At 40.6% G+C, this 22,815-nt stretch overlaps 1 protein-coding gene across 22 annotated transcripts in view; it reads left to right on the forward strand.

Annotated features, from left to right (window-relative positions):
• Nucleotides 1-22,815, forward strand: part of OBSCN (obscurin, cytoskeletal calmodulin and titin-interacting RhoGEF) — a 342,539-nt gene that overhangs the window by 236,563 nt on the left and 83,161 nt on the right. For all 22 annotated transcript variants that reach the window (XM_074197796.1, XM_074197800.1, XM_074197799.1 and 19 more), the window contains 14 exons: nt 306-428; nt 2,824-2,963; nt 3,671-3,871; nt 4,323-4,405; nt 5,842-6,015; nt 6,819-6,978; nt 8,550-8,666; nt 9,958-10,122; nt 12,109-12,267; nt 15,704-15,881; nt 17,059-17,172; nt 19,269-19,436; nt 20,600-20,702; nt 22,103-22,232. In XM_074197796.1, the coding sequence (XP_074053897.1) occupies nt 306-428; nt 2,824-2,963; nt 3,671-3,871; nt 4,323-4,405; nt 5,842-6,015; nt 6,819-6,978; nt 8,550-8,666; nt 9,958-10,122; nt 12,109-12,267; nt 15,704-15,881; nt 17,059-17,172; nt 19,269-19,436; nt 20,600-20,702; nt 22,103-22,232 (2,015 nt within the window). The remainder of the gene's footprint in view (nt 1-305; nt 429-2,823; nt 2,964-3,670; nt 3,872-4,322; nt 4,406-5,841; nt 6,016-6,818; nt 6,979-8,549; nt 8,667-9,957; nt 10,123-12,108; nt 12,268-15,703; nt 15,882-17,058; nt 17,173-19,268; nt 19,437-20,599; nt 20,703-22,102; nt 22,233-22,815) is intronic.

The following is a 22,815-nucleotide window of genomic DNA, read 5'->3' on the forward strand; positions in this document are numbered from 1 at the left end:
TGAGAGCTCCTGACCCCAGGCCTGGCACTGTGCACTGTAGAACTATCTAGTTGCTCTATCATGCTCTCCTAAAACAGGAAAGGCTCCCTTGGGAAGAAATTTTTTCCTTCTAGTGGGCTTCAAGCAGAGACTGGGTGATCAGTTGTTGGGTGTGTTATCATGGGATGATATTAAAAAAGGTCCCTTCTAATGCTTTCAAAACAAAACAAAACAAAACTGTTATTATATAATTTATAAGTAGCCTTAAAGCCTGAGAAACATTTTTTCTATCTGCCCTTATGATGTCCATATTTTTGCTCCCTCAGGGGAACCATCAGAAACCGATGAGGGCCGAGGCCACATTTCTCTTGCTGATGTTGGAACTGAAGAATTCCTCCAGAAGTTGACATCCCAGATTACTGAGATGGTGTCTGCCAAGATCAGTCAGGGTGAGCAAAGTGGACACCTTTTCTATGAGCCCGCTGCTCAAGGCTGGCCCCAGAACCTCCTTTCCTAGGAAACAAGAATAGACCTGCTGATTTTTATTTACTGAAATGAGACCCACAGGTGGTGGGATTGGAGAAAATAATAAAAGAGCAGGATTGGGCAGAGCTGCCATCTGTCTCACAAATAATAAGTTATCCAAAATGAATTAATCATTTGTGCTTATTAGCAAGTTCATCTTGTGATCTGTGAATAGATTATCTCTTATGCCAAAAATTCTAAACAGTGAGTCACCCATGAGCCCTCTTGTATTTGACCTTGGAATCCAACCTTATATATGTTGACAGAAGCCCTTCTGATTTCCCCAATGTGTAAACTTTCTCCACTAACAATCTAGCAACTTGTCCCTAACTTAAACTCTTAAGAATTGACTGAGGCTTAGAAGTGTTAAATTGATTTGCTTAAGATCTAAGCTAATTGTCATAGTCAGAATTTGAATATTTTCATGATTCCAACACTCTATTTATTACCATACTTCCTCTCTCAAAGTATATTATATTAATTTTTTACTCATATTACAGTTAACTTTCCTAATTTTTTCTAATTCAGGTTTATATTATCATTATTATTAATCTCTGATATTTTGAGATATCTGTGATTTAATTCAAATGGATATCCCTTGTGGTACCAATCACTACTCATTTATCTTTTGGAGTTCTACCCCATTTCTTCCTATAAGTCCTTCTTAAAGAATCCATCTCACAAGTGGAGGCTTGTCTCTAGTTCTTTTAATACATCAGAATGAGAACTTATGACTTTGATGGTATAGAAACCATCTCCTTGAATTCAGATCCTAATACAGATAACCTATAAACTTGAGAGTTGATTAAACCCATGCCTTTCTCATGAAAAATTCACCATTCTATCCAGTTTGTCTTGTCTATCAGATTTGATTTCATATATATATATGTATGTATATATATATATAGTATTTATTCTGTTATCTTCTTTGTCATAATTTAACCATCCCAGCATCTATTCCAATCTTACTTTGCTCTTTTTTTGTCTGTGACTCATACACTAAGTCAGTGTCTCAGTATCAATACTTAACATATATGAACCTAATAACATGGCATCTAAATACCCATAGAAAAAAGTTAATTCAATTGGAGGCAAAAAGATAATAAAATTATAATAATGATGAATCTTAATGATATACAGTTATATATAGTTAAAAGATTAAATAAGAAAGAAGTTAAGAATCTGAATAGAACTCTAGAAAAATCAAAGTTGATAGATTTCTGGTGATGAATGAATGGAAATAGAAAATAATTTACTTACTTTTCAGTTGTATATAGCAGTACATAGATGGGTAAAGAACACTAAAAATGTAGAAAATCATAAAAGTCAGCAGTGTGATGTCGCATGTTTACTTTTCTCAGAGTTCTCCAAGAACTCTCCCTTACCCTTTAGGTTGTATGGAATTTTTATCCTTATGAAACCCTAATGTTCTATTCTTCATATCCAGATAGTATCAGTGGGAGAATGGTGTTAGATTCATGGGCTTTCTCACAGGGAACAATTTAAAAACACAGTTTCTCAAATGAGATAACATGATAATAATTACTACCATTTTGATAGCTTTTTAAGGTTTAAAAAACTATCATAACCTTGTGAAAGTAGATGATATAAATCTGAAGGTCACTTAACTAATAAATTACAGAACTGGGGATTGAATCCAGGTCTCTTGATTATAAGCCCCATGAATTGATTGATTCACTTATTGTTTATGTATTATTGGTCCATAATTCTTGGCACATACTTGTTTGAGTTATTATATCAAATTTTACCCTTGTCCTCTCCCCACCCCTTCCCAGAAAATAATACTACAACAAATGCAATAGGTCTGGGTCTTTGCCTGAAGAAGGAAGAGGAAGGAAGGCAGGCAGGCAGTAAGGAAGGAAGAAAGGAAGGAGGAAGGAAAGAGGAGAGGAAGGAAGAAAATGAAAGAAGGAATGAAAGAAAGATGGAAAGAAGGAAGGAAGGACAAAAGGAAGAAGGGATTTGTAAAGTGTTCATTATTTGCCAGAAAATATGGTAAATGCTAGGGATACCACTAAGAGAAAATGAAATATAGTTCCTTCCCTCATGGAGCTGGATAGGGAAAGAAATGAATTACTTAGTTCAAAAGCATGGTCTTGAAGTCCAGAAGTCAAGAAAAGGGCTGGAACAATAACAAAGACCAGCTTGGGCCTTTCCAAAAAAAAAAAAAAATCAATGTCCCAGGAGAAATTTGCCAATGGGTGAAGGGTGGTGATAGATCTTACCGAGGGATATTTCAACTTATAAGGGACACTGAGCAACCTTGATGGTGACCTGTTTCTCTATACCTTATTTCAGCCACTCTCCGGGTCCCTGGAGGGGAAAGTGATGATGAATCCAAGACCCCTTCCCCATCTCCCCGGCATGGTCGGTCTCGGCCTTCTTCCAGTGTCCAGGAGTCTTCCTCTGAGTCTGAAGATGGGGATGCCAGAGGGGATGTAAGTCAACTTTGTTAGGACCAGGTGGTTTGCCCTTAGCCAGTCAATATCAAAACTATTTTTGTCCTTTTTGGGACCCTCTACTCTAGTTGTCTTCCAATAACGTTGCCCTGAACTCTTCTGCACACAGCTGAGCCACTAGAAAGAAATTGGATCTTATTTTAAAAAATCTCATATGTGATTTAGGACCATCAGATATAACCTAGGAAGAGATCTTAGAACTCAGCTTGTCCAAAAGTCTTATTTTATAGAACAGAAACTGAGGCCCAAAAAAGGGAAGGGACATGATCAAGTACTTGTTAAATGGAAGAACCAGGATCAACACCAGTTCTCCTGGCCCCCAGATCTAACATTTCCCTTTTATGAAAGGCTGATGTAACAGTAGAATGATATCACTGTGAGAGGCTCTAGAATATAAAGAAGATGTCAGAGATGATGATGATAACTGACTGCTAATGCTTATTTAAATCTATGATCTCATTCTAATCTCACAACAATGCTGTGATGCAGGCCCTTTGAGAATTATTATGCCCATTTTATAGTTCAGGAAATTGAGGCTCAGGGAGATTAAATCATTTGCCCAAGGCCACACATTTGCCAGTTAGTGGCAGAGTTAGGATTCCTATCCAAATCTTCTAACCCCAGATTTAGTATCCTAGGCTCTCACATCCAACTCACTCCTTCCTTTAATATCTTACCTTTCACAGATCTTTGACATCTATATGGTCACTGCCAACTACCTGCCCCTGGGAGCAGATCCAGAGGCCATCACATTAAGAGAAGGCCAGTATGTGGAGGTCCTTGACTCGGCCCACCCACTCAAATGGCTAGTGCGGACCAAGCCCACCAAATCCAGTCCTTCCCGGCAAGGCTGGGTATCACCTGCATATCTGGACAAGAGATTAAAGGTAAAACCTCTCCTAAGAGAGCCAGTAGAGAAAAAGGCTTAGACTATGAGCTCCACGAGGTCAGCCCATAATAACTGTAATTAGAGTCCTTGTAGAGCTCATAGTCTAGCAGGAAACTAGGATGAATCCATCTGTAGCTATAATGTATGATGCAGGCATTTGAACAGTACAAACAAATGCCATCCCCCCCCCCAAAGTACACCCTACCTCAGAGTTTCTGTTTCAGACAACTTTGCCTTAAGCCCTCAGCAGAATTATACTTCAAAGGATATATCCTCTGTATCCCCCTTTGCACAGGGCTTCTTGCCTTTTGGTGTTCTATTCCCTTGCTGCCCACTCACAGTACCTTCCTTTGACCTGCCCTCCTAGGCAGATCCCTGGACCTTCCAAAACTCAAGGTGAGCCTAAGTCCTGGGTAATACTGAGAAAACTTCCCTTATTTCTTCGTCAGCTTTCACCAGAGTGGGCAGCTGCTGAAGTGCCAGAGTTCCCTGGGGAGTCGGTCTCAGAGGATGAGTATAAGAAGAAGCTAAAGTGAGTGAGGGACCAAGCATTTGTTGGTTGAGTATCTGAAAGTAGCCTTCCATAGTTGACTGAAACCTCTCACTAACTCATCTATTCACACTCACTTGCCTATTTAATCATTCACTTTCACTAACTCATCTACTAATCCATTCCCTTATACTCCCTTATTTACTCACTCATTCATCTACTCCTCCCCCTTTTTCCCCTTATTCACTTATTTATTCATTACCCATTTACTTATGAATTAATGAATGATCAAGTATTGAAGCACTTATACAATACAAGTGAGCAAGATGATACCTGCCTTCAAGGAGTTTACATTCTTTTTTTTTTAATTTTATTTATTTAAGGCAGTGGGGTTAAGTAACTTGTCCAAGGTCACACAGGCAATTATTAAGTGTCCAAGGCCGAATTTGAACTCAGGTTCTCCTAATTTCAGGGCTGGAGCTCTATCCACTGTTCCACCTAGCTACCCCCAAGGAGTTTACCTAATAGGAAAATACAAAAGAAAGCTAGAAATTGAGATGAAGGATGAGCCTAGCAGCATGGTTTGTAGATGGCCAGAGAGTAATGTCGAGATCTGGTTCTAGACAAGATAAGACAAAAGCTCATCTCATCTGTCTTTCATCATTCATATTTCAAAAGCTCATCATTCATTCATTCATTCCCTTTGATAACTGCTTTATGAATTAATTTAGTAGTTCATCTAGACTTATCCATTCATTCTCTTAACCCAAAATCATACATTCAATAGGCACTTGCTAGATTTTGCGAAGGTACAAAATATATGGTCTCTGCTCTTGTGGTGTAGTTAGGTAGTTGTGGTTAAGACAAGCAAAGTTTCCTACCTGCAACTCTGAGAAACAGTTATTGAACATATGAGCCAGGACTTCCTCCTAAGGGCCAGGCATGTCTATTAGTGCTGATGGATCATGGATCCATGGAACAAGGATCATGGAAAAACCAACAATGACATCTATTTAGCAAACACTATGTGCAAAAAAACTGTGCTTGGGCCATTGGAGATAGGAAGTTTAGGTAGTAGTCCCTGGCCTCAAAGAGCTCCCAGTCTGGTAAGGAGATATAAGAACAAACAATGTGGCAGGACTGATCCAGACCTGGAACACATCTTCTGGGGAATGTCCTAGACAATCATCCCACCACCCACCTCTGTAACCCCCTTTTCACTACAAGGCTTCTCCCCTTTTGGTGTTCTGTTCCCTTGCTGCCCAAGGTGGGGTGGTCCTCTCCTAGGCAAGGATCTGGCAGTTTCATGTGCCAGAAGGAGACCACCTGTGCTTTGGACCAATGGAAATCTACAACTCCTGAGTAAAGAGCCAGGAGTAGAGAAGGCCTCTGCAATGATGCTTAGAAGGCAGGGAAGAAACGGGGCTCTGCCTTGTTTTCATTTGCTTCTTCCCTCCCCTTGGCTCTGTCCATCACAGTGTCGTCATCCAGGAGCTGCTGAGTTCTGAGCAGGACTTTGTCAGTGCCCTCAACTTCCTGCAGACCCATCATTTGCAACACCTGGAGTCCTGCCCCAGTGTACCTACTTCTGTATCCAGCCAGAAACCCATCATCTTCCGGAACATAAGTGACATTGGCCACTTCCATGCAGAGTAAGTAGTCTAAGCTCTAGGCCGGATTCATGCTGCCCCAATTCCTTCTGTCTGACCCCCCCACCCACCTTCTCCAAACACTTTTAGAAAAGGTACTTTCCATCTTTGACATTCTCTGTTCTAAAGGCCTTGCCAGTTCTAACATTCTATATTTTTAAATTCAAAACATTTCTATTGTTTTAACACTCTATGTTTTCAAGGGCAAACTAGGTGACCCAGGGGATAATGTTGGACTTGGAATCAGGAAGACTTCACTTAGCCTACCTAAGCTTCAGTTTACTTATTTGTAAAGTGGGAACAATAATAAGTGTTGTGAAGATCAAATGAATAAAATATGAGATCTTTTTTAACCTTAAAAAGTCTTAATCCTGTGAAATAAATTTAGGAGAGTTTCACATATTTTCTCCCTATTTCCCTAACCCAAAAGGACACCCTTGATAAAACTTTTCAGAAATCAGAACCAACTTAGAGGGTCCCCCAAATTACCTTACAAACTTTGCTGATTTGGTTGAGGCTCATGGTGAATTGTCTGTCTGGAACCTTTAGAGTAAAAGAAGAGGACCCTGTTTTGGTAGTGACCAACTGGTAGTGACCAGTGACCAACCTAGTCCCACATCCAATCCTGCCTCAGTTCTTGAGTTTGCTGACCCAGTCTAGGCTAAGTGCTTCATTGTGGGGTGTCCAATCCATGATTCTAAAAATGGATGGGATTGAGGAAGCATGTAGGTTGGAGATGAAAGGGGAAACTGGACAAGGGAACTGACTAAGGGCAGCCACCCCTAAACCTCACCTCTCTCCTTCAGTTTCTTTCTCCAGGAGTTACAGAAATGTGACACGGATGATGATGTGGCCATGTGCTTCATTAAAAATGAAGGAGACTTCGAAAAGTATATCCAGTACCTGGTGGGTCGTGTCCAGGCAGAGTCTGTAGTGGTCAGCAAGTCTGTTCAGGAGTTCTATAAGGTTAGTTGGGCATTTCAGGCCCTCTGGTAATATTGTACTATCTAATGAAGAAGAGTGGTTGTGAAGGAGGTGCTATGTAAACCTTAAAACGCTAGAGAAATGGAAGTTATTCCTATTATTTGGATCCAGCCTCTATTTCCAAACTGATCTCCTTCATACTGTTCATCTTCTCTTCTAGCCTGCTTGATAGACTTCAAATATTACTTATGATTTCTTACCTCTGTACCTTTACCCTCACCATTCACCTGCCTAGAATGCCTTCCCATCTTCCCTCCTTGATCTCCTTGCTAGCAAAGTCACTCTAACTGCATGATCTTGAAAAACTTCCTTCCTTCTCTAGGCCTCAGTTTTCCCAAGTATGAAATAAAGGGGATAATACAGATAATCCTCAAAATCTATTCCAGCACTTAAAATTCTATGCTTCAGTGATTCTGCCCTTCCAGATCTTCAAAGCCCAGTTCTGTACTAGTTCTCTTTCATGAAGTTTTCCTTAACACTATAGACCAGGAACTAGTCTTGGACCCCTTTGAGATAACTGGAGAAGCCTATGAACCCCTTCTCAGAATAAGGTTTATGATAAATAAGATGACATACATAGGATTACCAAGGAAATCAATTATATTGAATTATAGTTGGCAAAATTTAAAAAATAAAAATAAAAATTTAGAACCCGATTCTAAGTAACATCTAGGCCTCAGTGAACACTCCTTCCTCTGTACCCCTAAATTACTATCTTCTGTATCCCTTATATAATGGTTATCAGCAATGGTTTTATGTCATTTCTTATCTAATTCAACAGAATTCAACAAACATTTATTATATGTATATTTACTGGGTACAGGGATCTGTGTTCAAAGCTGGGATTCCAGTCCAAAAAACAGTATTTGAAAAATAAGCAGATGCCTAAATAAGTATGATATAAGATTGGTTGCAAAGGACAAAAGAGAGCTCCAACAGAAGTACTTGAGGAAAATTTGAGGAAGGAGGAATCAGTTTCAGTTTAAAGAAATCTGGGAAGACTTCATCCATCCCCACATGGAACCTTGAAAAATAGAGGGATTTCAGTTGGTAGAGATGAGAAGTTCAATCCAGGCAGAGGAAACTGCTCATATAATGTAAGGAGATGGGAGATAGCATGTTGAATTCAGGGAACAAGTCCAGTTTGACTGCAATAGAGAGGAAAAATGTAAGACAAGCCTGGGCCCAAGAAAGAGCAGAGCCAGTGTGTGTAGGACCAGGGGTGAGGGCTGCCTATGGTGTATTCTAGATAACCTTTGAAGGCTTCTGAGTGGAGAGATGACACAGGTGTATGTGTGTATATGGATTTCATCTCCAGATAATCTAACCTTCCTTGAGAGCAAGACTGTGTTATATGTTTTGTGTCTGTCCCAAGGGGACTGACATAGTAATTTACATATATAGATATAAAAAAGAGCACCAACCTTTTTCTATAAACATATACATACATACACATAATTATGCAAGTATTTCTCAATAATAGAACTAATCTGCAGTTGAGAGCATGTAGTTTTTCTCCCTTTAAGTCAAATATCTTCTTGTTCTCATGGCAGAAATATTCTGAGGAGAAGCTTTCAGGGGTTGATCCCTCCCAACCACCCTTGCCTCCCCTGCAGCACTATCTGGAGAAACCCATCCATCGGATACAGCAATACCAGACTGTTATCAAGGTAAGTGAACCATATTCTCTGGTCTTTGGAACCTTGGGTCCTAGTGGGAGTGACCATTCCCTTTATTGCTTAGTGTCTGACTCTCAGTGATCCCATTTGGGGTGTTCTTGGCAAAGATACTGCAATGGTTTGCCATTTCCTTCTCTAACTCATTTTACAGATGAGAAAACTAAGTAACTTGCCCAGAGTCACATAGCTAGTCAGTGTCCAACTAGCTGAATTTGAACTTGGGTCTTCCTAACTCCAGGGCCAGACTTCATCCAATAGACCATGTAGCTGTCCTTGTCCTTTCCCTTGTCATCAGTGAAAACTCAGAGGCAGCTTGTTATGGTAGTAAAGAGTGCTGGTTTTGAAATCAGGAGACCTGTGTGGAATCCAATTCTGATACTTAGCTCTTTCCTTCTCTGAGGCTCATTTTCCTTATCTGTAAATTGGGGGTAATCACCCTTGCAGGAATGATTGGGGTTGTTGTGAGGGAAACATTTTGTAATTCATAGCACTCCACAAATGAGGGTGTTGTTTGTTGTGATCTGTGTAAAGTACATGTAGAATGAGCTGTAAGGGGTTTGCGTGGATGCTTCCCTTGAGACAGATGAGTCAGGAGCTTTTTCCAAATAGAGAAGGGAATTCTGCAGCTGCTGAATTCCAGTTTAGATACTTCCCAGCTATTGTAAACCAGGACAAGTCACTTTTTCTCTTAAGTCTCACTTTCCTCATCTGTAAAATGGGAATGATCATCCTTGGACCACCACCCATCTTGCAGAATAGTAAATTAAGGCCATATAGAGACAGCACAGTGCAGTGAATAGAGAACTGACCTCGGAATCCAGGCGGTCTTGTGTTCAAGTCTCACTTCTGATAGACACTGTCCTTGTCACTTAACTTAGTCAAAGTTACTCTTAGAGTTCTAGGTTGTAAGTGTCAAGCTCTAATAGAAATGGAGGACACTATCTGTACAGATTACATACTGGCTTGATTTTAAAATCTAACTTTATTTTATGTTTTATTGCATCTTTAATTATAATGTTCAGTATTTCTCAGTTACATTTTTAATTTGTCAACTGATACTTCTTCTCTAGGCAGCTCTCTAAGACCAGAGGAAAGTTACAGAAAAGGTGCCAGCCTGCCTTGGTAGAAGGAGGCACCTCACCTGGGAGTGCCCTATATCATTGAACTCATCAGTTCAGTCTCAGGTCTTCAGCCAAAGAGCAAAGTTGAGACAGTTATTCAGGATTTTTGACTTGTGACCTTGGCTATAACCCACTGATCTAATTGATTTTCTCTCTTCCAGGAGCTGATCCGGAACAAAGCACGGAATGGGCAGAATTGTGCCCTCCTAGAACAGGCCTATGCAATTGTATCTGCCCTCTCGCAACGGGCTGAGAACAAGCTCCATGTCTCACTCATCGAAAACTATCCTGGGACTCTGGAGGCTCTGGGGGACCCCATTCGCCAGGTCTCTTGGGCATAACTGGGCTGGGCAGGGTTTGGGACAACAAACCTGGCTTTTGCCCATAGACATAACTCACTGGTCTCATTCTAGTCCAGGGGGTGTGGGCAGGAAAAGATGAGCAGCAGAGCTCAACATCTTGCAAAGTCCTGCTAAGCAGAACTTAACTGCATGAGCCATCAGCTCTAAGCCTCTGGGTAGCTGCAAAAGCAAGACCCTGGAAAGTTATGGGACCAGGATATGGCTATGTGATGCTGAGGATATGTACAGGAGCACCAATCTTTTTCTATGCTCTTGCCTGGGCTCTGACTTTCCCTATCAGACGCATCCTTCTATAAGTGTATGAAATTTTATGTATATGTATACCTCTGTGTCTCTTAGATGTAGATGAGGAAGTGGGCATGCCTTTCATTCAACAACATTTATCTAGCCCCTATTGGGTAAGGCCTAGTGCTGGGTCCTGGGAAATATATATAAAGAAGAAAAACTATATAGTTCTGTCCTCAAGGAGATTGTAACCTCATAAAGGAGTGTGTATGTATGTGTGTGCATATACACATGTGAATTATGTATGTTGTACATATAAATGAGTAAGTATGACAATCTCCTGTTCCCAGTTTCCTTCTTTTTGAAAAGATGGGATTGGAATAGCTAGCCTCTATTTATGGTTATATGTTTCTTTTTATCCCTAGTATCAAGCAGTTTTTAGACATAATAGGTACTTAATAAATGCTTAATGATGGATGGATGGATGGATGGATGGATGGATGGATGGATGGATGGGTAGATGAGTGAACAGGTGGATGGATGGATGGATAAATGAATGGATAGGTAGATGGGTAGAAGGATGGACAGATAGATAGATGATGTATGAATGGATGGAAGGACAGATGGATGGATGGATGGATGGATGGATGGATGGATGGATGGATGGATGGAAGGATGGATGGATGGAGGCTCCAGGCAAGCTGGACTCCTTGCCATTCTCCATACAATTGCCATGTTTTTTGCTCATATTATTCTCATCAGGTGTAGCTAGAATTCCCTCTTCACTCTCTTCTCTCCTTCTACACATTGAGTTCCTACCTAGTCTTGAAAACCCATCTCTTCTAAGAAATCTTCCCTAATTATAGTCCCTCTCAGACTTTAGCTAGGACTTGATTATGGCCCATTGTATAATGTACTTCTCCTGTAACATTGTGCATTTTAGCTCTGAATTTTGTCTAATCTTCCCCTACTTGAGACTTTAGGCTTCATATGAGCAGAGATCATCACTTATCTAAACTTTGTTTCCCCCCCATTGCCCAACACAGCTATCTAGAAATACTTAGGCATACTAAATAATTAATAAATCTAATAAATAAATAAATAAATGAAAGGCAAGGCAAGGTAATAAAGATGAATAAAATTGTAAAAATTAAAATTAAATAAATTCAGTTATAGTGAATGCATATGGGAACATATACTCTTAAACTTGTTATACCATATGTACATGTGAAACAGTTTCATCCCTTTTTTGTAGGTAATAAAGTAAGTACTTATTATATGTTTAATTTTTCCAATTGTGATTCTGGATTTTAATAGAACAAAACTGGGTGGAGGCTACAGATTTGGGGGGAGGGCTCTGACTGAGCTTTCTAAAAGCAAGGAAGTGGTTAAATTAATTTAATAGTATGAGGTCTAACAGCACAATAATTAACTGTTGGGTTATTGATATATGTGAATGAGTGCCTGACCAAGCCCTTTGTGTGTTTACTGTTTAGTCATTTAAAAACATTGAAGCACTGTTTGGTTGTTTAAGGGATAATGGTATGTTATTTGGCAATTTAAGGGCTGATGGGACCCCTACTTCATTTGTTGTTTGATGACTGATGAGATTTTATTCAATGATTTGAGGGTTGATGAGGGCAGGGTTTGGTTGTAAGTGGGCACCTGGTACTTGAGAGTGAGTCGTCTGTTCTGACCCTTAATGCCCCTGCTATTTACTCACAGGGTCACTTCATTGTGTGGGAGGGAGCCCCTGGAGCCAGAATGGCCTGGAAGGGCCACAACCGGCATGTCTTCCTCTTCCGAAACCACCTGGTCATCTGCAAGCCCAAACGAGACTCCAGGACAGATACCTACAGCTATGTCTTCAGAAACATGATGAAGGTATGGAGGATGCTGAGGTCTCCCTCTTCCTCATGTTCTAACCTAGACTCTTCCTGCTGACCCCAGCAGGCCTAGAGTTTGCCTCAATGATGGAATCTATGAATCAGTACTGTGCCATTGCATGGCAATTCTTGCCCTTTTTATCCAGAATGAATAAACTAACCAGACCAAGAGAGAAATCGAACTCAAGGTAATTCTTTTTTTTTAGGTTTTTGCAAGGCAAATGGGGTTAAGTGGTTTGTCCAAGGCCACACAGCTAGGTAATTATTAAGTGTATGAGGTCGGATTTGAACCCAGGTACTCCGGACTCCAAGGCCGGTGCTCTATCCACTGCACCACCTAGCCACCCCAAAGAGAAACAATAATTTTATTTTATTTTATTTTTTTAGGTTTTTTTGCAAGGCAAATGGGGTTAAGTGGCTTGCCCAAGGCCACACAGCTAAGTAATTATTAAGTGTCTGAGACCGGATTTGAACCCAGGTACTCCAGACTCCAGGGCCGGTGCTTTATCCACTGTGCCACCTAGCTGCCCCCTCAAGGTAATTCTTGAGGGAGTAAGAGGGGCCTGGGGACATTAGAACATAGAATTTCTGAGCTGGGAGGAATCTTGAAATATAAAATGCAGAGCATCATAATGTCAGGGTCAGAATGACCCTTAGAGACCCCCTAGTCCAACATCCAACCCCTTCCTCTTACAGAACTGAGCTCCAAAGAGAGGAACTGACCTCCTCCAAATCACATCACCAGAAAGGGCAGAAGTCAGATCTAGATTTCCATATGTCTAAAACAACATAGTATTTCAAAGGCCATGTAGTGTTGGCTAAATATAAGGAATTATCCCCAGGGAACAACCTCACCTGTGACTTACCTTATAAACAGAAAAACCAATAAGGACATTTCTCTGTTACTGAAGCTTACAGAATTGGTTGGAACTGAGAGGAACCTTAGATAAACTGGGAAAACAGCTAATGATGGACTCCCAAGCCAGACTGCTTTCCCTTATATCACAACTGCATCAGCTCCCTGCCATCCCTCCCCCCAAAAAAACAATCTTTCCTTGCCATATTTACTGTCTGTGTGACCTTGAACCCCCATCTCCTTAAGTTTCTGTTTCCTCATCAGTTAAATGAGGGGGTTAAACAAAGTGGCACAGTGGATAAAGTGCTGGGCCTGGAGTGAGGAAGACTCTCCTTTTAGAGTTCAAAACCAGCCTCTGACACTTACTAGATGTATGGCCCTGGGCAAGTCACTTCACCTTGTTTGCCTTAGTTTCTTCATCTGTAAAATGAACTCAGGAGGAAAAGAGCAAAACACTTCAATATCTTTGCCAAGAAAACTTCAAATGGAGTCATGGAGAATAGGACATGACTGAAAATAACTCAACAACAAAAAGTTTATATATCCATAGACATGCACATATATACATAAATGTAATACAACCACAAGCACATGTATGTGTACATATGTATATGAGCATATATAACTCTAGATTCAGGGATGGGCAGTCAGGTGGTGCAGTATGTGCATTGTTCGACTTGTAATCAGAATTCCCGAGTTCAAGTGCAGGCTCAGATGCAACCCTAGGCATGTCACTTAACCCTGTTTGCCTCAGTTCCTCAGTCTGTTAAATGAGCTGGAGAAGGGAATGGCACATATATCCAATATCTTTACTAAGAAAACCCCCAATGGTCTCTAAGAGTTGGACACAACTGAAAAATGACTAAACAGTAATAAACCAAGATAGGTCTCTGAGGTCTGAGCTAGTAAGTAATTACTAAGTCCTAAGTGAGTAGTTGGGTCATTTTCTTTTTTTTTTTAAAGATTTTATTTATTTTGAGTTTTACAATTTTTCTCCTAATCTAACTTCCCTCCCCCCACCCCCCATAGAAGGCAATGTGTCAGTCTTTACATTGTTTCCATGGTATACATTGATCCAAATTGAGTGTGATGAGAGAGAAATCATATCCTTAAGGAAGAAACATAAAGTATAAGAGATATCAAGATCAGACAATAAGATATCAGTTTTTTTTTCCCCTAAATTAAAGGTAATAGTCCTTGGTCTTTGTTCAAACTCCATGATTCTTTATCTGGATACAGATGGTATTCTCCATTGCAGACAACCCCAAATTGTCCCTGATTGTTGCACTGATGGAATGAGCGAATCCATCAAGGTTGAACATCACCCCCATGTTGCTGTTAGGGTGTACAGTGTTTTTCTGGTTCTGCTCATCTCACTAAGCATCAGTTCATGCAGATCCTTTCAGGCTTCCCTGAATTCCCATCCCTCCTGGTTTCTAATAGAACAATAGTGTTCCATGACGTGTGTGTGTGTGTGTGTGTGTGTACACACACACACACATACACGCACACATATATCTCAGTTTGATAAGCCATTCCCCAATTGAAGGACATTTACTTGATTTCCAATTCTTTGCCACCACAAACAGGGCTGCTATGAATATTTTTGTACAAGTGATGTTTTTACCCTTTTTCATCATCTCTTTAGGGTATAGACCCAAGTAGTGGTATTGCACATTTTTGTTGCCCTTTGGGCATAGTTCCAAATTTCTCTCCAGAAGGGTTGGATGAGTTCACAACTCCACCAACAAAGTAATAGTGTCCCAGATTTCCCACAACCCTTCCTAGTTGGGTCATTTTCTTGAGCAATCCCAGTCTCCTCTGGTAGTCGACTATCTTGAGGCATGGTGAATATAGCACTGGGCTTATATTCAGAGAAAGCCTAGTTAGAATTATCACTCACTCGATGGCCCTGGTCTAGTCCTCTCTGAATCTCAGTTTCCTCATCTGTAAAGTGGGTGTAATAGAAGCACCGACCTCACGGAGTTATAAAGAGCATCAAATAAGATAATCAATGCAAGGTTCTTTGCAAAAATTAAAGCATTACATAAATACCAGTTATTTTTTTTTTGCTAGGCAGTGGGGTTAAGTGGTTTGCCCAAGGCCACACAGCTAGGTAATCATTAAGTGTCTGAAGCCAGATTTGAACTCAGGTCCGTCCTCCTGACTCCAGGGCCAGTGCTGTATCCACTGTGCCACCTAATTACCCCCAGTTGTTATTTTGCCTAACCTAAATAATCTAATGCCCTCCTGGATGAATCAGTCCTGAGTGAGTGCCCTGAGTGAGTGCTCTAGACAGAGCACCAGGAGGACCTGAGCTCAAATGTAGGCTCAGACACTTAATAATTGCCTAGCTGTGTGACTTTGAGCAAGTCATTTAACCCCACTGTCTTAAATAAATAAAATTTTCAAAAGATACTACAGTCCTGAGGGAGGACAGAGACTGGCTGGCCAGGCTATCTAGAATGGGATGTAGGACTTCAGTTAGAAATCCCCTCAGGCTGAAATCCCACTAAGAAAGTCAGAGGGAGAGAAGGAACCTTATTTCTCATATTGATCCTGCCCTCCCCAACCCTAGCTGAGCAACATCGATGTGAATGACCAAGTGGAGGGGGATGACCGAGCCTTTGAAGTCTGGCATGAACGTGAGGACTCTGTTCGCAAATACCTACTGCAGGCGCGCACTGTCATCATCAAGAACTCCTGGGTGAAGGAGATCTATGGCATTCAGCAGCGGCTCTCCTTACCTGTCTGGAGTAAGTGCAACCAGAGCAGGGGGAGGGTACAGCCCAAAGCTGGGTTGGAGAATCTGCCCTTCTTGAGAAGTAAGGGTTATTTTGACAGTTGAATTCCCCCATGTCCCTCTTTGAGAAGGGATGGTTTGTTGGGGAATAGCTGAGACCTCATGGATTTATTTGATCCTGCCATATTGAAAGATTGAGTCTATGCTGAGATAAAGCTGAAAACAATGATAGGTTTGGACCAAGGAAACCCCAATTCAAATTCTCACCTCTGCCACTGAGAGACCTCAGGCAGGTCTATGATGTCTCACTGCCTCAGTTTCCTCATCTGTAAAATGAGGATAGTAAAACTAACACTCTTCCACTGCATCCTATTCTGATATTCCTCATTGATGGGAAGTGACCATCCACTCAAAGGCTATGTCATGGGTAGCCAAGGCTTGGATTCAGAGAGAGCCAAGTTAGAATACAGCCTGCCCTCACTCCATGACCCTGGGCTAGTCCTTTCTGAACTTCAGGTCTCATAATGCTAGAAATGCCTTCCAAAAATAGCAGCCAGTTAAGTGTGAAGAGGTGTATGACCCTCAAAGGCTGACCACAGGGGGATGAGTACTTGGAGTTACAGGAAAACTCAAAAAGGCTATCTTCTAAGGTGTATAAGAACCAGGTGATGGAGGTGACATGTACGGGTATTCACAGAATCATATATCCTTGAAAGGTCAAGGCAAGCCTTGCATACCTATCTCTCCTGATGTTGGGAGAACCTTAGAACCTAGAATACAGAACATCAGAGCTATAAATGACCTTAGATGATTGAATGTCAGAGCTAAAAGGGACCTTTAGAATTTAAAAATGCTATAGGAGTTGGAACTCCTTTAGTGATCATTAGAGAAGAAGAAGTCATTGTAAGCTTGGGGGATGCATCACCACTATTAAGGAGATGATTGAGACCATGTATTCTGGATGGATGGATGGATGGATGGAGGATCAAAGGTAGGGAGGCCAATTAAAAGGCAGTGACTCCAGCTGAGAGGTCTTAGTGTTGCTCTTTTCTAAAACAAAACAAAACAAAAAGATTGGCTCAGCATTCCTCATGGTAACTGGGCAGTTGGTATGGGCAGATTCTTGAATTTATTTCCTTAAAAAACTGCTCCCTCCCTCAATTGTCCACACATCTCATATGTGTTTTCAGATCCTCCAGACTTCGAGGAAGAGCTAGCAGACTGCACAGCCAAACTGGGAGAGACTGTCAAGCTGGCCTGTCGGGTGACTGGGACCCCAAAGCCCATCGTCAGCTGGTATAAAGGTAGGGTTACTCTTAAGGGAAGAGGGGGCCCTTGGGATCTCCACTCTGGGAGTCAAACAGCTCAGCTTCACAAAGATGACCCTAGGGCCCATAATACCTCCAGACTAACCCAGTGCCATTCAGACCACAGCATCACCAGGGAAGGTGCAAATTCTTCTGTCACTTATTAACTATGCAGAATCACTTAATAATTAAATATGATAAGTCAAAAGCATTTATCCACCTTGAGCCTTAGTTTCATTGTCTGTAAAAAGAGTTATGATAAATAACTCTTTTTGGCTGGAACATCACAAGATTATCCCAAGAATCAAATGAGACAACATGTAAAAATGCTTTATGAGTTTGAAAGGGCTGTCTAAAACACTACTTGTCATCATCATTCCTTTGTCCTCACAACACAGCATTCCCAATTCTTGGAAAAGTTGACTCAAAGAGAAGCAATGTAGAATAGTGGAGAAAACACTGAGTAGGCAGACATGGAATCAAATCCTGCCTGGCACTTACTATCTGTGTGACTTATAGGAAGTCCTTTCCCCTCTCGGAGTTTTGTTTCCTCACCTGTAAAATGGATCAGAGGGGCTGTCAGGTCCCTTTCAGAGGAGGCACCATAGTGTAGTGGAAAGAGCCCAGGATTGGTAGAAAGGGGGGCTAACCCCCATTTGCCTTGCAAAAACCTAAAAAACAAAACAAAGAAAGGGGAGCTAACATCTGACCTTGGTTCTGATACTTATGGTAAAGTCATTTGTCTGTCACTGAATCTGGGTTTCCTTATCTATAAAAGGGGGTTGGGGTAGTGGGAGACACTAATTCCTGCCACTTCTTCCTCACTGCTAAAGATCATTTATAACTATGTTATAATGATTAAGGACTGTGTTTTGAATCAAAGAAACTAGTTTTGAGTAACCTTCATGTTTTGCAGTTTCTCCTGTAAAAGAGGGCTAGTAGTCCTTGAACTACCTAGTTCACAGAGTTATTATATAGAAATCACTATGTAAAAGTTAAAGCACCATAGCAGGGTTCCTTAGCTTTTCTTTATATCACACTCCCCTGGCAAAGACTTCTTATAATTATATTTTTAAATGTAAAAAATAAAATATATAGGATTATAGAGGAAACCAATTATATTGAAATAGTTATCAAAAAGTTTTTTTCTAAGTTCATAGCTCCCAAGTTAAAAACCCCTACCTAAAGGAACAAGTATTACTATTAAGTGATAGCAATAAAAAAAATTTTTTTTTAAAGATTTATAAAAGGGGAAGCCAGGTGGCACAGTGGATAAAGCACCAATTCTGGAGTCAAGAAGACCTGAGTTCAAATCCAAGCTCAGACACTTAATAATTGCCTAGCTGTGTGACCTTGGGCAAGTCACTTAACCCCATTGCCTTAAAAAATAAATTAAAAAAAATTTTAAATGATTTGCAAAAAGGTACAGTTAGGTGGTATAGTGGATAGAGCACCATCCTTGGAGCCAGGAGGACCTGAGTTCAAATTTGACCTCAGACATTTGACTCTTACTAGTTGTGTGACATTGTGCAAGTCACTTGACCCTGATGGCCCTACATCCAGGGCCATCTCCAGTTGTCCTGATCCATATCTGGCCAGTGGACCCAGATGATTGCATGGGGAAAAAGTGATTTAGCACAGCACCTCTGCCCTCATTGCCAATCCACAATGTGTTTCATTGCATCACCTCCTAGATGTCATGGTCTTCTTCAAGAATGAAGGACATATAAGGACATATAACAACAATTATTAACAATCATAACAATATCACCATCAAAGGGGTTAAGAAAGTGTAACATACACAGTAAATGGGAGGAATTGTGATAAAAGGAACCCTGAAACACCTGGTCAACTAGAGTGTATTCCAGGGCTTCACATTTCACCAATAGCATTGTATCAAATTGTTAAGAGTTCTAGATTTAGGGTCAGAAAGATCTAGGGTCCATATCCCTGACCTATCCCCAATTAATCATGTGATAGATCACAGACATTCAAAGAAGTTTCCTCTTTAGCCGTGCCACACCCCCACAAATGTCTCAGCCCCCACCCATGCTGCTGGAGCAAAATGACCTGTGCTTCTCTCTTTCTGCCAGATGGGAAACCTGTGGATGTCGATCGCCACCACATCTTCATAGAAGACCCTGATGGTTCCTACGCCCTTATCCTGGACAACTTGACGGGTGTGGACTCAGGACAGTATATGTGCTTTGCTGCCAGTGCAGCTGGCAATGCCAGTACCCTGGGGAAGATCCTTGTGTTAGGTAAGTCTACTAAGGGGCTTCTGCAAGCTTGCTGACCAAGTGGTGGAGAGAGAGGCAGTTGCAGGAACAATGGAAAGAGGCCCTCACCCAAAAGAACCATGTTGGTCTAAAGAGAGAATACAATTTCCCCCAAAGTCTGGCTTGTTAAAAACCTCAAGTGTAACCTATACTAGTGATTATTTAACCATTCTAACATATATAAATACTAAAATGTCTATACTTATGTATATACTATACATGTGGGGGAGGAGAGGTTGAGAGAAAAAGATAGAGAATTTAGTCCAATGCCTATATATATACACAGAGCATGTAGAAATAATATTATACACATGGAGTAGCATTATATATATATATATATGTATATATAATACATTGTATCTATGATATGAGAATAAATAGGCATCTAATTGGTACCTAAGCAGATTTGATTACCCCATAACATGTTCATTTCTAGATAGGAAGTTTGAGAACTTAGAGCTGATCCTGGCATAGTTATATTGTGACCTATTATATAGAAGTCAAGGGGGGGAAAGGTGACTCTGGTCACTTAGTCACTGGAATTCAGTTTCCTTTTTTTTTGCTTTTTGTTTTTGCAAAGCAATGTGTTTAAATGACTTGCCCTAGGTCACACAGCTAGTTAATTATTAAGAGTCTGAGGCCAGATTTGAAATCAGGTTCTCCTGATTCCAGGGCTGGTGCTTTATCTACTGCACTACCTGGCTGCCTCCTCAGTTTCCTTCTTTGTAAAAGGAGGTAATTGAACTAAATGAGCTCTAAGGTCCCTTTCAGCTCTGAATGGTTTCATGATACTAAGAGGCTTGCATTGTATGTTGTTCTGCATATAACATATATTCATGCATGGACATATGTATGTATTATATGAAGCAAGGACTTTTTGAGAATCATTCCTTTGGGTTAAAGCAGAATAATATTAGAATGCAAACATTCCTGGCCAATTAGCACATTAAATCTTGCCCGGTCATATTTACCTCAATGTACATGAATTTTATCGGATTCTTTCCCAAGTTCATCTTTGAATGGGGGGAGGTGTGGCAGAAGCAAGAAAACACTGGTGCCTGGGAAGTCAGTGTTGGGAGATAGGGCCCTGCAAAAGGGGAGCTAGAGCTGGCAAAGGCAGACTTTATTTCTCTCTTGACTTGCAGTCCCTCCACGATTTGTGAACAAAGTCCAAAATGCCCACTTTGTGGAGGGTGAAGACACTCAGTTTACATGCACCATCGAGGGAGCTCCTTACCCCCAGATCAGGTGAGTCCATCAAATGCCTACCTTTGGGAAACCAAAGGGGATGGTCATTCATTAGCTTTTTCTAAAGAACTGGGGAAACTATCCTTGGGTAGATCAAAAGAGAGAGTAAGGGGGAAGAAAGATAGTAGGGAGATACTGTAATATTGGAATGAATCCATGATTCCATTAAGATGTAGATCCATATGTGGGGTGGCTAGGTGGCATAGTGGATAAAGTACTGGCCTTGGAGTCAGGAGTAACTGGGTTCAAATCCAGTCTCAGATACTTAATAATTACCTAGCTGTGTGGCCTTGGGCAAGCCACTTAATCCCGTTTGCCTTACAAAAAAAAAAGATGTAGATCCATAGATTCTCTATATCTTCCCATTCACACCAGTCTTTGCCCTTCCATAAATCCTCCGTTGATAGTCTATCCAATGTGCTAACACCCTCCCCCTAGTTCTTTAAATATCTCAATGTAACACATGTCATTTCTCAGTCTCCCTAATTGTTATCCCTCATTTGTATTAAATGAGTGACCCATTTCCTTGTCCAAAGATGTTCCCCCATAAAATACCAGTATTTCTTTTCTTCCATCCATACACGAACCTCCAGAAGGCAGGTCAGGAGCTGCCTTTCAAGAAAGATAACTTTGAGTTGGAAACAGTTCAGAGATGGGCAGCTCCAATCACCAGTAGAATCTAATGAGGATTTCATTTTAATTCAATTTAAAGCCCTTGTATAAGGATAGGAAGATTAGGTTCCTTAATTGTAGTGAGATATAAACTGAGAGAGACAAGATTGAAACCAATAAAATTAGGCAGGGATGATGCGGTTTTACACAGACCCATCACCAAATTTCAGCCACTAGATCTATTTGACACCTTTGGTGGTTTTATTTTTTTTTTCCCAAGACCCCTTTGATGTTTGAAGGGGATCACTTTGAACTGGCGAAAAGGGGGCACTTGAGTACCTAATGGAGAGTACACATAAGCCTATTTATATATGTATGTATGTATATATATAGAGAGAGATGTATATAAATTTATGCATATTTATATATTATATACATATTTATACAGGTATATACATATATACATATATATATATATATATATATATGTATGTATGTATGTATAAAACCTACCCTAGAGATAGTTTAGGCCAAAATTATAGATGATCTCCAGACAAGGATAAATCAGTATCTAAATGTAGGACATTCTAGCTTGTAACAGCAGTGTAAGGCAAGGTAGGCATTGGCATTGTAGGAGGTGGGAATAGTGAGATGAGTCTGTGAAGCAAATGCTGGGGAAACAGAGTCTTTATCTTCCTCATAGTCTCAGATTTAGATGTAGACTTATAGTGCTCTCAGCTTTAGACAGGTGTCAATGTGGGCTAGTCCTCAAAGCTTTCTATCCACAGGTGGTACAAGGATGGCACTCTGTTGACCGAGAGCAGCAAATACCAGATGTTCAATGAATCCCGGAGTGGGGTGCTAGTACTAGTGATCAAGAAGGCCTGCCAGGAGGACATGGGGCATTATGAGTGTGAGGTAAGTATGGGAGAGTTTCCAATGCAATGTACTAGGGTGAAATGTGCAGTGTCTCCAGAGCAAGAAGAACCTGGGTTCAAATCCCACCTCTGATACTTATCTGTTTTTGTGACATTGAGCAAGTGACTTAATTTCCTTGGACCTCAGTTTTCTCATGTATAAAATGGGAAGATTAGATAAGATGACCCCCAGGGTCTCTTTCAACTACATTTATGATCTGTTAATTATGATCCTGTCTTCCTAGGAATGAGAGAGTAGGAGGGACAATCCTGTGACATGTCACATTTAAATGGTGCTTAATGTTCAAAGAATTTTTAAATCTATGAATTCACTTTAGCCTCAAAACTATCCTGCTGAGAGTGGGGGATGGGGCATCCTTTATAATGATCACTCTCTATTAATGAGAAAACCAAAGAGGGAAAATTGTCTTGCCTAAAGTCAGATAAACATGTTAATCTTCAAATCCAAGATTTTTTCCTCTTTTAAAATATGTCTTGATGAGGCTCCAACAGACCTTAGGTCGGGGTTCTTAATTTTTTTGGGTGTCATTTGTGGGAAGACCCCTTCTTAGATTAATAGTATT

The sequence above is a fragment of the Macrotis lagotis genome, chromosome 8 (assembly GCF_037893015.1).
Source record: "Macrotis lagotis isolate mMagLag1 chromosome 8, bilby.v1.9.chrom.fasta, whole genome shotgun sequence".
NCBI lineage: Eukaryota > Metazoa > Chordata > Mammalia > Peramelemorphia > Peramelidae > Macrotis > Macrotis lagotis.